The sequence below is a fragment of the Panonychus citri genome, unplaced genomic scaffold (genome assembly GCF_014898815.1).
Source record: "Panonychus citri isolate SS breed McGregor unplaced genomic scaffold, ASM1489881v1 Contig00140, whole genome shotgun sequence".
NCBI classification, from domain to species: domain Eukaryota; kingdom Metazoa; phylum Arthropoda; class Arachnida; order Trombidiformes; family Tetranychidae; genus Panonychus; species Panonychus citri.
This window is the reverse complement of record NW_026515545.1, coordinates 1,722,748-1,738,500: the sequence shown is the minus strand read 5'-3', so window position 1 is coordinate 1,738,500 and position 15,753 is coordinate 1,722,748. Positions and strand designations below refer to the sequence as shown.

General features: G+C 32.3%; 4 protein-coding genes across 4 annotated transcripts; all 4 read left to right on the top strand.

Moving 5' to 3' along the window:
• The first annotated feature begins 1,713 nt into the window (after positions 1–1,713).
• On the top strand, positions 1,714–3,732 carry LOC128394966 (TAR DNA-binding protein 43-like). The gene is made up of 2 exons (XM_053355346.1): positions 1,714–2,176; positions 2,451–3,732. Exons 1-2 carry the CDS (start codon positions 1,936–1,938, stop codon positions 3,233–3,235), a joined length of 1,026 nt encoding a protein of 341 aa, XP_053211321.1. The 5' UTR covers positions 1,714–1,935; the 3' UTR covers positions 3,236–3,732.
• A 444-nt stretch (positions 3,733–4,176) lies between these two features.
• Positions 4,177–6,405, top strand: LOC128394967 (uncharacterized). Its single transcript, XM_053355347.1, has 5 exons — positions 4,177–5,093; positions 5,175–5,267; positions 5,329–5,613; positions 5,687–5,831; positions 5,933–6,405. The coding sequence occupies exons 1-5, from the start codon at positions 5,039–5,041 to the stop codon at positions 6,156–6,158; spliced, it is 804 nt and encodes a 267-aa protein (XP_053211322.1). The 5' UTR covers positions 4,177–5,038; the 3' UTR covers positions 6,159–6,405.
• Positions 6,406–6,707: 302 nt separating this feature from the next.
• LOC128394964 (catenin alpha-like) lies at positions 6,708–10,306 on the top strand. Its single transcript, XM_053355344.1, is given in 6 exon segments — positions 6,708–6,876; positions 6,984–9,057; positions 9,060–9,313; positions 9,407–9,499; positions 9,638–9,661; positions 9,769–10,306. Coding segments are annotated over 6 exon segments (2,664 nt in total). The 5' UTR covers positions 6,708–6,816; the 3' UTR covers positions 9,928–10,306.
• A 445-nt stretch (positions 10,307–10,751) lies between these two features.
• Positions 10,752–13,474, top strand: LOC128394965 (zinc transporter 9-like). The gene is made up of 6 exons (XM_053355345.1): positions 10,752–11,155; positions 11,254–11,951; positions 12,009–12,120; positions 12,210–12,613; positions 12,972–13,085; positions 13,168–13,474. The coding sequence occupies exons 1-6, from the start codon at positions 10,873–10,875 to the stop codon at positions 13,210–13,212; spliced, it is 1,656 nt and encodes a 551-aa protein (XP_053211320.1). The 5' UTR covers positions 10,752–10,872; the 3' UTR covers positions 13,213–13,474.
• Positions 13,475–15,753: the final 2,279 nt, after the last annotated feature.

Sequence of the window (15,753 nt, the reverse complement as noted above, 5' to 3'; positions counted from 1 at the left end):
TCTATTTATCCTTGATGATTATCATCTTTATCCTTGTTGTTGTTGTTGTATGAGATTAACGGTTAACACGCCAACTTGATTTTTAATTGTTTGCTTCATTTACTGAACATCATTTAATTGTTACAATCCTCATCCTTTAATCAACTCAACATTGACATTTTTCGTGAAAATTGATTGTTTAGCCAAATTCATCTCCTTTTTAACTTAATTGTCAGGTAAATACATGAAAATGTGATTCACTAAATTGATAATATGGTGATGATGATTAATAAGATAATCAGTTAATCATCTAATATTAGCCTTGATTGTTTCATTTTTACCACTAAATCGATGATGATCAATAAATTGTGATTTTCAACCAACAATTTGACTACATTTTCACTGATTGTTCATTGATTTAATTCATCTAATTGTTTCGAAATGAAATTAATCCCATTCAAGTAAAAAGAAAGGAGAAGAAAAAAAAAGATGATCAAATTGATGTTAATTGCAATTGATTTCGTTATTACTTCTTGATTATTGTTATTATTTAACTTGTTTCATTTTAGATCCCTTCTTCTTAATTGCGATTAAATTGTTACTGTTTATATATTTTTATATATTTACAGTTTGTTGTCTTAATCTCGTAAACTTGTTTACCATTAATACAGTTGACAAAATGGTTGTTAATGGTCGGATAAGCAAAGCAAACCAAGTGACTTTATTTGTTAATCCTGATTTCTCAAGTCATCTTAAAATTATCACCCCAACAGTAGTAACAATCAACATCACAATAAGAGTAACAATCAGCAATCAGTAATCAACAATCAAAGAACAGCAACCAAATCAAATTCTGTTATTGCGGTTTCCATCTCACGAACATGAGATAATCTCCTCCTTCTTAATCTCCTACTATTAATCTCTTATCGTCATCATCATCATCAATTTTATCTTCATCTTCATCTTCATCCTCATCTTTTTCTTTAGATTTCAATTCATTGCGATTTTTTTTTCTTGTTTCAATTTACTTACTGATTAACCCTTTATAACTAATTCACATTATGAGTCCATTGATGAATACATCTCGGTGCATGTTGTATTGGTTATATGATAATTTATCTTGATTTATTCACAATAATCTGATAATCAGTCAATTGTTGTTGATTTTTTCTTTCTGTCAAGTGTAAATAACATATGAACATTTTGATGAATTAATGATTAATCATTGAATTGAACATGATTAAGCATCAATTAACTTTTGTAATGTGATGGATAAATGAGTTTTACTCTTGCTCTTTACTTTTCTACCTTTAAATTGTTAATTGTTGTTTCTAATTCTAATAGTGTTAATTTGTTAATCTCCCAATAAGGTTAATCATTTATTGGTAATGATTTAATTTACTTAATTGTCAATTATATTAATCAATCATTACAATTTTGTTGACAGTTTTCAAGGCCAAGTAAAAGTTTTTCTTCAACTAAACAAAAATTGTAACAAATTTGATTTGATTTGATTTTCTTTACAAAAAAATTCACAATAAATCTAATTGTTCAACTTAATTCTCAATTAATCAATAATGAATCAAGAAAAAAAATCGAGAACCAAAAAAGTCAATTTCGTTTTTACCGCCATAACAATTTCGATGATTTGTTAGTCGAAGCTTCCGTTAGATGGCAGCACTTATGCAATTCTTTTCTCTTCCTATTGGGTGAGCGAAGATTCTTGAAAGAATAAATTTTTTGGGTTTTTGTGAGATTTGGTTGATGATCAAATTGATAAATTATTAATTTAGTAAATTAATTATTCTTATTTATTTTTATTAACGACGACAATTAATTTATTGTGTGTGATATTCAAATTGGTTGACTGTTGTTGTGACTTTAAATTTGTTTGACTGGTAAAATACTATAAAAAAAGGAGAAAGAACAAGACAAATTAATCTTTTATCTATAAAAATGGCTTGTTATGTTCAGGTTTGTGAGAATGAAACATCTGAGCCTATTGAATTACCTATTCAAGAAGATGGAACCATGCTGTTGACAACTTTAACTTCTCAATTTCCCGGTGCCTCCGGGTTAAGATATCGAAATGAGGAGACTGGTACGATGAGAGCTGTGAGTTTGGTTGATAATAAGTTTCAAGCTCCTGATAAGGGATGGTCGAAAATTTCAGTTTACTATGTTGTCTTTCCTAAAGGTAGCCTTCCTAACATCATTTCTATCAAAAAAAACCTATCCTATCTTCCATCTTTCTTTCTTTCCTGCTCTTTCCATCACCGTTTCTCTTTCTCTTCCCTTTTTTACATATTCTCTTGTATATATTTCTACCGGTTTCCCCTTTCCTTTTTTTTCCATTGCGAACATTTCTCTTGGTCTATCATTTTTTCATCTCTTTTCTTTCTCTCTCTCTCTTTCTTTTTCCAATCCTCTCATATTTTATTCTATTTTCCTTTATTATTAATCTTCTTCAGGTGATAACAAAAGAAAGAATGATGATGTTTCTGATGAAGAGTCAAGTGTGAGGAAAAAGGCTACCAAATGTACTGATCTGATTGTGCTTGGTTTACCGTGGAAAACATCTGAGACTGAGTTGAGAGAATATTTTGAACAATTTGGTGAGCTTTTAATGGCTCAAATTAAAAAAGATCCTGAAACTGGTCTTTCCAAAGGATTTGGTTTTATTAGATTTGCCGATTATGATACCCAAAGGCAGGTTATAACCAAACGTCACAGTATCGGTGGACGTTGGTGTGATGTGCGAGTTCCGTTGTCGAAAGGTGATGCTTACAGTACAGAGTATGATCGCAAGATTTTTGTTGGTCGTTTGACAGAGGATATTTCAATTGATGATTTGCGTGAATATTTCTCCAAATTTGGTGATATTACTGATGTTTTTATACCAAGGCCATTCCGAGCATTTGCTTTCGTTACTTATGAGTCGGAAGTTTCCCAGAATATCTGTGGAGATCATATTGTGAAAGGTGTCTCCCTGCATGTCAGTAATGCTGTGCCAAAAAGTGAGATGAGCTCAAACCGACCCTATGTTAATCATAATCATAATCATTTCAATCCCTATGGTCAAGCTAATTCTATGGGTGGAGGCGGTGGTGGTGGTGGTAAAATGAACCACCATGGTGGAGGTTTACCACCAATGAGTAATCCCACCTCTCGTTACTCCCATCAACCCTATTATTCATCTTATGCTGCTCGCCGAGCAACCTATGGATCCCAACCTTTACCCCGAAGACTCGATTAAGAGAAGAGAGAAAAGAGAAAATAATTGAATCGGTCAAACAGACAAAACAATCATGAACCCACCCAATTACCAATTTCTCTCCCACCCTTACACAACCACCACACATCCAACAACAAGAAAGACATTTCATTTACCACCTCATCATCTTTTCCCTTTTCGCAACTCATTCAAAAATTTTCTATTTCCTCTCTTTTCTTTTTTTCCCAATAATCGCTCATCTCTCTTTCTCTCTCTTCCCTCCCTTGACCATTGTCCAGTTTTGCATCCATTGTAACCGATTTTTTCGACATTTTTTTCCACATTCATATTTAATTGTTCCCCTCGTAATCATCCATTGATACCCCAAAAACGATTTCAACAACAACAATCTACTCACTTTTGCCCTTTAAACTCTATGACCTTTTTTTTCTTGATGAAATAATTATTATTATCTCAATTTCCCTTTAAATTGTAACTGACCAAAGGGCACCAACAACACACACATTATATAATATTTACGGACTTTGTTTGTCAATTTAGTTTATCCTGAAGAGAGAATCAATTTTGAAATGAAACGACTTTCAAGACCAAAGAATGTAAATTGTAACAATTTGGACAACAAACTAATTGTTACTCTAATTAATGAGAAATTAATTTGTTAATTGTCATTGAGCAAATTGATTAACAACCAATTGATGAATGTACGGATAAATCTAATTGTGTGAATGAACAGTTTTCCATTCCGATAAAAGCAAAAACACCAATTAAGTATTATTATCATAACAATCAATTAAAAAGCCAAACATTAATTAGTCTCAATTATATTACAATCAATTGATATATCAACAGTATATTGATTTAATATTGATAATAGATTATTAATCATTGAGAGAGAGATTTGAAAAACTAAACAATTAATTAACAAGAAAAGCGTATTTTCAATACTCAACTTGATTCTAACAACAATTAAACATTAATTAACTAGAAATTTACCTCTAATTGTAATTGGAAATTAACTTGGTGATTATCAAGAATCAAATTATCAACAATATTTAATTATTATTCTGAAAACCTTTAATCAACTCAAACGATTATAATAATAATCAAGGTAAGATGATTATTGAATTGTAACAATTATCTAATTGTCAATTTAATGAATGATTAACGATGGAATTGAATTTTGAAAATATTTGTTTTTCGTCAAATCATCATAATCGGTTACTAATCAAATGTAAACAATTTATTAACAATCAATTGGTAATTAAAAAGAAAAACTTGTAAACAATTAATTTAACTTTCTGTCTACATTGAGTTATATTGATTAAATTGTTTTTTCTAAATCAATGACAATCAATTAATCTATTGAATCTTTTTATTCTTATAACGGTAATTTTATATTCACAGGTAAAAGTGACCCAGAAACAATTAGAGACACACAATTAAGAGTAAACTAAATTACAGGCCTAACCTGTAAATTGTATTTTCCACTTAACAGAATTAATTTATTGTTAATTCACTGTGATCAAATTTAGTTGATTCCCCAATTGATGATGATGATGACCGGCGATTTCTGGATTTGAACGTAATCAACTTCCTTCTTCATCATCATCATCAACAATCAGTCAACAATAATCATCTAATTTAGTTTATTTCTCTGTTTAAATTGTTAAACAATCAAGTAAATCAAGTGATCGAAATTATTTTTTTTACTCTCAACAATTTTCTTAAATGTGTATTAGTCTATTGCCTTTAACCTTTCATCGGATTAGAAACAATTAATCTCACTAATTGTCCACCAATTGGTTACAATTAGTCGACTCAATCATGTTTAAGTTAATCAATCCAATGGATTTAATTTTTATACTCTCAATTATCTTAAGTAAGTTAATCATTTTTCTTAATCATGTTTACTAAATCACTCCAATTGTCTCTAATTGTTGATCCTCTCTTTTTTAATTAGGTTTAACTGTTTTATCTTACAATCAATCATCAATTGAATTTGGTAAAAATGAAGATACTTCAAATATTAATGAGAATCGTATTCAGAAAACAGGTCAGTTAATTGTTGATTTACTGATGGTTGACGATTTTAATTTAATTTCTAATTACTTTAGATAGGATTTTACGACCTATGGATGAAAACAATATGTCACCAATGAATTCAGGTCAACAAGTGATCCAAAATGTACCGATGTTACAACAAGGCGCTGGTAATTATGATCCAATTGAATCTTCATACCAACGGCAACAACAACAGCAATCATTTCAATCAATGGACACTAATTATCAAATTAACGGTCCAGTTGATTCAATGGGATCGCGAATTCAGCCTGGGGGCAATTTCCCCGGTGATCTTCCAGTACCAGGAATTCCCATTCAGCCAGGAATGAGTAACATCGGTAAGACGTGAATACGAATCTTAAGTTTTGCTAATTTGATTGTCGAGTTAATTGTTACTCTTTTAATTGTTAGATCGACATATGCCTGGAATGCTTGGAGATAATTGCTATCAGAAATTAAGATATTATATGGCCTCTTGTGAAGATGCTCTTCTACAGCGACAAAGGGACACTCGAAATGCTCGAACTGCCCCCGATATTCAAAGAAGACTTTGTTGGTAAGAGATTAATTGGATTAATTGTTGATTCTTTTTCACATTTTCCATTACAATTACAATTATAATTTGATTAATTTGATTTTTTATCTTTTCTTGTTTAGTTCACTTTACTTTTATCACGATTGTTTAAGTAAAGTGGTTGTCCAGCATTGTCGAGATGCGAGTCCAATGGTCGTTAATCTTGTTATGCCAGAGAATCGTCGTCGTGAAATGGTAATTAATTGTCGCACTCAAACAAGAGACCAATGTAATGGATCAAATCAAATTACAATTAACTTATTTTCAACAATTTCTTTGATATTAGTTGTTTACTTTCTATTGATTTAGATATTTAAACTGTTCTCTGTAATCTGTGTAATACATTAATTGTCATATTAATTCATCTCTATCTTTGTTTTTTTTATTGTTACCAAACATTAATCACAATTGGAATCATAATTTTTCAATTAGTTTAAATATATTTGTCTAATTGTCTCAAAGCCAAATCATCAACATTATAAATTGTATTTCTCCTTTTACCCTTTTTCTTGCTTTCTCTCTATCTCATAACTCATAACCATAGATAAAAATTATAAATATAAATTATTTATCCAATAAATTATCAACATTGCCAATCATTTATTTGACTTTTTGTTTGATTGTTACAATTAAGTTTTCAATGGAAAAAGAAAAGTATTCAAATAGTCTGAGTAATTAGTAAATCTCTTGAAGTTAATCGATCACTGGGATACTCATGCTAAAATTGAGATACAATTACAACTCAATTAGTTGTCTAAATTAAACTTTAATTAAGTCAATTCGGTTAATTGTTGATTGTTAATTCTTCGATCGTGGCTCCATCTGTGGAGAATTTTATGAAACAGCTGTTTGAATTTCTCATTTGTGATGAAACTTTTGTTTGATTTTTTCTTTTGTCAGTTGAATGTTTGATTATTTATTGTTTTCTATTATTTAATTAGTTAATTGTTACATTTTTAATTAAAATATGGCCTTGAGAATAGAAACGCGATCGATCGAAGAAACATTGGCTCCTTTGGTTCTCCAGGTATGTGTTGTATCTTTTTGTTTTCTTTTTTTTTTTCTTTTTTCATTTTCCATTTTTTTTTTTCTTTTCTATTTGACTTTTAATCTCATTTTATTTTTCTTCTAAAGGTAACTACACTTGTCAATACATCGGAAAGAAAGAAAGGTGGGCGATCAACTAGACCTCAAGTTCTGGTGGCTACGATTGAAAAGGCGACTGAAAATTTTATCACCGTTGCCGAAGAGATCGCCCGTGAAAATGATGAATTTCAAGAAGAAATGAATGGTTGTATTGATAAGATTCGTGAAGCGGGTAAGAATATGTCAGAGGCTTCTAGAGAATTTGCCGATGATCCATTTTCTTCTGTTAAAAGAAATAAAATGGTGCAAAATTCAAGAAATTTACTCTATCGTGTCGCTGAGCTGATAATTCTTGCCGATAAAATTGACGTAAAATCTTTACTCAAATCTTTGGAAGCAGTTGAAGGTGATCTCAATAATGTGGCAAATGCTAACAATCAAGAAGAGCTTCTTGAGCATTTTAATAAATTTGGACTTAATGCTAATAACATGTTCTATCATGCTGCTAAACGTCAAAATGAGCTTAAAGATTCAAAATTAAGAGATGATCTTGGTGCTGCTCGAGCTGTTCTCAAGAAAAACAGTATGATGCTTCTAACCGCATCTAAGGTGTTTGTCCGTCACCCTGAATTATCCGCTGCCAAAGAGAATCGTGATTTCATATTTAAACAAGTTTGTGAGGCTGTTAACACTGTCAGAGATGTTGCTAAGGGTAACAAACCCAAAACTCTGACCGATCCTTATGATATACCCGGAGAAATGGCAGCGGCTTTGGATGATTTTGATGAGAGAGTAGTGATGGAGCCATTGACTTACAATGAATCAACCACTCGACCCGATTTAGAGAGACAGTTGGAAAGTATCATCAGTGGAGCAGCTTTAATGGCAGATTCATCTTGTACTCGTGATATAAGAAGAGAGAGAATCGTCGCCGAGTGTAATGCTGTTCGTCAAGCTCTTCAGGATCTTCTTTCCGAATATCTTGCCAATGTTGGTTCTCATGAGCCATCCGATAATTTGGAAAGAGCTGTTGAACATATGACACAAAAGACAAAAGATTTAAGGAGACAATTGAGAAAAGCGATTATCGATCATGTTTCCGATTCATTCTTGGAAACTAATGTTCCGCTACTGGTCTTGGATGCTGCTGCTCGTCGTGGAGACATCAATGAGGTGGAAACTTATCAAGCCATGTTTGAGGAACACGCAAACAAATTGGTTGAAGTCGCAAATCTTGCCTGTAGTATGTCCAATAACGAGGAAGGTGTTAGAATGGTCAGATACGCAGCCTTACAGATAAAAAATCTTTGCCCGCAGGTCATAAATGCAGCCAAGATTCTTGCAGCTCGACCTAATTCAAAAGTAGCCATTGAAAATATGGACGCTTTCAAAAACCTTTGGGAAACTCAGGTTAGAATCTTAACCGAAGCCGTTGATGACATTACAACGATCGATGACTTTTTAGCCGTTTCTGAAAGTCATATTCTCGAAGATGTTAAAGAATGTGTTTCTGCACTTGGGGAACATGATGGTGACAATCTTGACCGAATGGCTGGAGCTATCAGAGGACGTGCTGCTCGTGTTTGTAATGTTGTTACAGCAGAAATGGACAATTATGAGCCTAATGAATACACCGAACGGGTTTTGGCAGCAGTTAATGAACTAAGAAATACAATTATGCCTTCGTTTGCTGGTAAAGTGGAAAAGGCTGTTGAACTTTTAAGTAACAATCAATTGAAAGACTTGGACGATAATCAATTTATTGATTCCTCGCGAATGGTTTATGATGGAGTAAGAGAGATACGAAGAGCTGTTCTGTTTGACCGAGCCGTTGAAGAAATGGATTCTGAAACAGAAATGGAATATGAAGATAATACTTATGAAACTCGAAGTAAATCAAGTGTTATAACCGATTTCGATGAATATCCCGATGTTAATGGAATCAGTAACACCAGAGAAGCTTATAGAATGATTTCCGAAGAGGAGAAGCAAAAAATTGCAGCTCAATTTGAAACATTTAGAACTGAAAAGGTTCGATTCGATCGAGAGGTTGCTAAATGGGACGAAAAGGGTAACGATATAATTGTGATCGCCAAGAAGATGTGTTACATTATGATCGAAATGACGAATTCACTCGAGGTAAAGGACCATTGAAAACAACCATGGATGTGATCGGTAAAGCAAAAGAGATCTCTGAACTTGGAACAACCTTGGACAAATTAGCTGGTCTAATTGCTGAACAATGTCCAGAATCAGATACCAAGAAAGATTTGGTTGCTTATCTTAAAAGGATTGAATTATATTGTCAACAATTAAACATCACATCAAAAGTAAAAGCTGATGTTCAAAACATTTCAGGAAACTTGATTGTTTCAGGGGTAAGTTGAAATCTTTATTTTTGATTCCGTTAACAATTCCCATGCGAACCTTTAATCACTCAATTTAATATAAAATTTGCTTAATCATTACAGTTGGATTCGGCTACATCTCTTATCCAGGCAGCTAAAAATCTGATGAATGCTGTGGTCTTAACAGTTAAAGCTTCCTATGTTGCCTCCACCAAGGTAATTTAAACCGTTATAATTTAACTCTCAACTACAATACATTAATAATTCAATAGTTAATTTAGAATCTTGTTTCATTAATTATCAATTTTATCTCTTTACTTTTTTTTCAATTGCTTTCTCATTCTATACTTTTAGTATCCACGAGGAGGAATCATCAGTGTAAGTTTTATTTACAAATTTATCGTATCTAACAGTTGATACAACTTGATTTTTTTGTAACTTGTTAATTGTAATCATTAAATTGTTTCTCTTTTTTTGGCTTTTAGACTCCTCTTGTTGTTTGGAAGATGCGAGCTCCCGAAAAGAAACCTTTGGTTCGTCGAGAAAAGCCGGAAGAGGTTAGAGCCAAAGTTCGTAAAGGTTCACAAAAACGAACCGATTCTCCTCTTAAAGCCTTAAGTCAATTCCAAACGGACGATTTATGATCTTACATAAATTAATTCTTAACTACGGTTGGAAATACAATCAATCAAAACCACCACATTTACCTGATGCATTTACATAAGTCTTCCATTATCTCACTAATGATCTGAATTTCTACAATCCAATTGTGCCGTTAATCTGATAAATCTCATTTACGATCACCCAAGGAAAAGTCCTCTTTTTATAATAATCAAAATTTCATATTTTCTTAAATCCTCATTCACATTGTGCTTTTAAATGATAGTTTTTAACCCTTTCGATTTCAATTTAAATCCTTTTTATAATATTATACATTATCTATCCATGACACAAACAATTATTTAAATGCCTTATAAATACAAAATTAAAGACCAATAATATTTAAAATGAACTAAATAATTTGGCAATCAAAAATCTCACTAAAACAATAAGTAATTGACAATTACTATTCGTTTCAATATTCTTAAAACGATCATCTGACAAAATCATGATTTCTTATGAAAATTGAAACCACATTTACTTACCAATTAATAAATTATAAAAAGACGATTAGTTCTAATTATAAACTCGCTAATTAAAGTTAACAATTAACTTACAATTAAATCAAAAAAAAAACAATTGTTTTCACACCAAATGAGTTAATAGGTAATAAGAACCGTTTAATTGTTCATCAATTTCACTATTTGAAACCACATCGAATCACCTTGAGAGTAAAATACAATTGGTTGAACAAAGTAATTAAGAAAATCATTTAACAGTAAATTTAATTGTTGTTCAAATGATCAACTAATTGAGCCACAAGTCGCTCCATCTATGAGACACTTTACCAACTATTCCGATTTTGTTGTTTTGTCAACAAACCGATTTGATTGTGTAACAGTTTTAGTCCTTTCTCAATGTATTTTATTTAATGATTGTTTTGTTAATTTAAGTTAATTTGTTTTAATTATTGACCATTGGTCATCATAATGTCTACAGCATGTATAACCAATAGGCTAAGTTTAATTGGTCTCGCTGTGAGACATGTTAATCGTTTCAAATGTGATAAAAAATTTGTACCACTAATCAGCTGTTCACCTTGTATTTTATGTGAAAAAATTTCCATTTCTCATTTTAGTGATTCTATTAAAAATGGTCCATCAGATTCAATTAAATCTTCATCTTCTTCAACATCATCTCCATCAAATGATTCGGAAAAAGAAAATGAAACCAAAGAGGTTAAACCAATTTTCTCAGAACCAGTTATAAAAGGTGAACACTCAATTCTCTCATGATTATTGTTTAATATTCGCAATTCTAATTTTGAGTTTTCTTTTTCTTTTTCTTTTTTTGTATTTTCTTATTGTTAGTTATTCCTAAAGCAAAGGAGAGAAAGAAATTGGACTTGACTCAGGCAACAACAGAACGTAATTTTGTTACACCAGTGAGAGCAATGAATGAATATCTATTGAAACCATTGGATTTACAAGATTTGAGGAAATTTATCCGACGAAGTCCATTTGAAGACACCCCACCGTTGACCGTTTATTTGAGGAGGGATGTTGAGGCGAGAGCTTTACAAATATGGGGCAGTATCGAAGTTCTTGAAAAGGAGAGGAAAAAAAGGAAACAAATAGAAGCTGATGCCAGGGAATCAATTCTCAATGTTAAACGGATTCTTAAAGATTATCGTCGTCTTAATGATCCAGTTGCCCAAGAACGTGATTTATCCTTACGAGAAAGTGGCCATGTTGTTTGGACAGCGGTCGTAATTAACTCAACAAATTTTCTACTCAAAACAATGGCCTGGTTCCATACTGGATCACATTCTCTATTCGCTGAAGCCATTCATTCCCTAGCTGATACAGTTAATCAGCTAATCCTTTACTTTGGAATAAGAAAATCAATTCAACGACCAAATGCTGAGCATCCTTATGGTTATCATTCAGCTCAATATATCGCATCTCTCATTTCTGGAGTTGGTATTTTCTGTGTTGGTTCTGGTCTTTCATTTTATCATGGGATGCAAGGGATTCTTCATCCAGAGACATTTCAATCATTTTATTGGGTAATTAACGTCATTTCTTGATTGGAAAATTCAATTAAAAATCTATTCTATTTTCAGGCTTATCTCATTCTCTTTGGATCACTTTTATCTGAAAGTGCTACTCTAATTGTCGCCTTCAAAGGATTAAATAAAGGAGCTCAAAGAGCTGGAACTACAATGAAAGATTACAGTTAGTTGATTTGCTTTTTTTTTACTTTCGAAAGATGGAAAATTAAGTTAATTTGTACAATTGTTTTCTGGTTTCTTCCCAAATTTCAGTTCTTCGAGGTCAAGATCCAAGTATCAATGTTGTTTTATTGGAAGACACTGCTGCCGTTTTGGGTGTTGCTATCGCCGGGGGTATGATGGGATTAACTGCTTACACAGGTAATCCACTTTATGATGCAGTTGGATCACTTCTAGTCAGCGGATTACTGGCCTCAGTGGCCTCGTTCATTATTTACACCAATAGTGGTGCTTTGGTTGGTCGATCAATTCCTAATTATAAATTGGATGCAATCAATAAGATGATGGAAAGTGATGTTATGATAAGAGCGATTCATGATGTAAAAGCGACTGATCTGGGTAACGGGATGGTCCGTTATAAGGCCGAAGTTGATATTGATGGTAGACAATTAACTCGACACTATCTGGATGCTATTGATTTAGAAGCGGTTCTTCAAGTAAATTAATTATTTTTTTGTTACAATCGCTTTTTAATCTTATTGTTATTTAGCTTTTCGTTCTTGGTTCGGATTATCCTCTAATCGAAACAAAATTTTCGTGACTCACGTAATCAATAATCAACTGTCTGCCAATCCATCTGTTAATCAGTTAAAATTAGATTTTGATTAGTACTCAACATTAAGATGAAAATAACAATAAGATTAACCTTGAATAACAGATTATTATTAATATTATTCTCGTTGTTCAAGGTTCTTTCATGAAATTGAATGAAAATTTCCCATTGAATATAATTAACCAGAGAGTTTTAATTTGCACAATTTACTAATTGTTTGCTTTTCTCAATCTCTTTTCTAGGAAATGCAAGAATTGAAAAACATCGATCAGGTTGAAACGTTTTTCCTTAAACATGGTGAAAATATTGTCGATCTTCTTGGAGCTGAAATCGATCGAGTTGAGAAAGAATTAAAAGTAATTAACATTCTATTCTTTAAATTAACTCACAATTAGTCATTAATTTTAATATTCTCTTTTCAATTTCTATTTGTTTCAGAAAAAACATCCTCAACTTCGTCATGTAGATCTGGAAGTTTTGTAATTAAAGTAAATTATCATTGGAATACTTTCATTTCCTAAGTCAGTTCCAAAAATTAACGGATTGATGTTATTATAAACGTTAAACATTCAATTTAAAATGATTTAATTTGAATCCTCACATTATTTGCTATAATTATATATTCTTAATACGATTTAATTAATAGCATTTAAGCTAATTATGTATCAAGTTCACTCTTAACTCGCAATCTGCATCAAATGTTCAATAATCAATTACAATTAAAAGCAAAAAATATTTCGTTTCACGTTTAACTGTTTGTCATTTACATAACTCGGTTAACCGTTAATCTAATTAAATGTAATCAAAGCCACTTAATTATTGCGATTAACTTGTTCGTCACACTGTTCTTTAGAATTCATATTCAGTTAATCAGAGAAAATTTTCGTTCGAGCATATTTGTTGATATTAGAATTCTCGACTTGCTCTCCAATATTCTCAACCCGTTTTCGATATCGAACCTTGGAAATGGCCTTGAGAACTAAAGATTCACTGATTATTTCCTCGAATCTTTCGACATCCAACCAGTGATAGAATTTACTTTTAGCAACCTGAGGATCTCTACCAAGAAGAATCGTCGGATCCCTTGATGGAATTGTGTCCGAACGATCAAAGGAATCGTAAGAGCATCAGAATATTTTATTGTTACAAATTCTCAAATTTACTTGTGTCTCCATCTGTTGATTTTTGTAAATTTTCTCATAAGAGCTAATCAACTGCTCTCTCTCTCTTTTTGTTTATCTTCTCTGTCTACTTTTACTGTTTAATATAAAATTAATATAAATTGAAAATTAATTGAAAATCTAAGTATAACTCAAATAATGAAAGTGCCAATTGATATTGTGGAAGTCAGTGCTCCAAAAATCACACCGAGTAGGATTATAGTGCTTCGCATACAGGATGACAACGGAGGCTTTTTAGATGCATATAGGACAAAAGCGATAGTAAAACCTTCACTATCTACACACCCTGGAATTAAGAAAATACTTTATGGCAGAAATTGCGTCAGATTGGTCACAGATGATAATGTAAAACTGCTCAACACGATCCCGAACAAAGTTAATTGGATACTTAGCTTACCTTTCTCGAGAATGCCAATGATCAAAGTCTATATAGAAAAAGGCCTTAACATTGGCAAGGCGATGGATGACCTAAAGGCAGATAATAAATTTGATGATAAGACCAGCCTTTTGAGGATACACTCAGGGAACCAGGTGGATGCGGCTATTATAATGCTATCTAATGAAGATCGACAGAAACTTGTGAAAACTATTAAACTTTATGGCAGAGAATTTCCTTTCTCTGACTTCTTTCAAATAGAAAGATGCGAAATCTGCTATTCATATTCTCACACCAGCAGGAAATGCGATGGTAACATAAAATGTGCAAGATGCAGTGGTAAACATCACTATCTCTGCTGTGATCTCAAGAATCAACCAAATAAATGGCGGTGCCCTTCATGTCTTGCCTATGGACACTCAGCCTATTACTTTTATTGCAGGAATTTTCAAGCACGGTTACTAAGTAGACTTGAGAAAATGGAATTTGTCTACAAAACAATTCTTATAGAAAAGAGGCAAGAACAATGATGTTATGAACCTTATATAAACAAGTACTAACTAAATCTGGTCACTAACTATAATGAACATCTGTGAATCACAACAACCTTAATGTTATTGAATTTAATCAACATTGACTTGTAACATAATTCTCCTCTTACCTCTTCCTTATCTCTGTACAAGTGCTTATACATAATAAAAGTGTTTGACACAACAATTGAATGGCTCCTACGAAAAAACCCAAAAAAACCAACTCGCTACTACTGGATTCGAATGCCATTACTGAAGAAAGCGAAACATGTAGATCACTTGAATCACCAGATACAAACACCATTCTCTCGTACTTTAATGAACTGATCAAAGGAGAAGAACCGGAAAACTATCTCAAAGTCATCCAAGAAAGTTCCTCCTTTGAAGAAATAGACGAGATAATATCAATTCTGAGTCGTGAATCTAATCATCAACAACAAGAGGAGATTCACCGCTGGATAAATCTGCTCACAACACCACTACAACGAAAGTCCAGCGTAAGATCAAATTTCAATACGATGGACTCTATCGAACAACAAGGAAAAAACAAGAACGAACTAAACATTAGATATGTCAACAATTGGACAAAACCGAAGTGGTGGCTGAACACGGAAGACATCGAACTACAACCGCTCATACTGATTGCATCGATGAAAGAAACTGTCATAGAGAACGGACTAATTACAAGGGATCGACTTAAAAAACTGGTAGAAAACTCGGAAATCAATCTTGATATTGTCTCAATGGAGCCAGCGAGATCATGCTGTAAGATCATCGTATCTAATACCACAATAAGAGACAAAGTGATCGAAGACCTCAAAAAATTATTCAACATCACGAATACAACTGATGATTTCAAAATTGAAATACCCAAACTTACACACCCAAAAATTAATATTGACATTGAAAAGAAATTCGGGAAAGATGAAGAATGTCG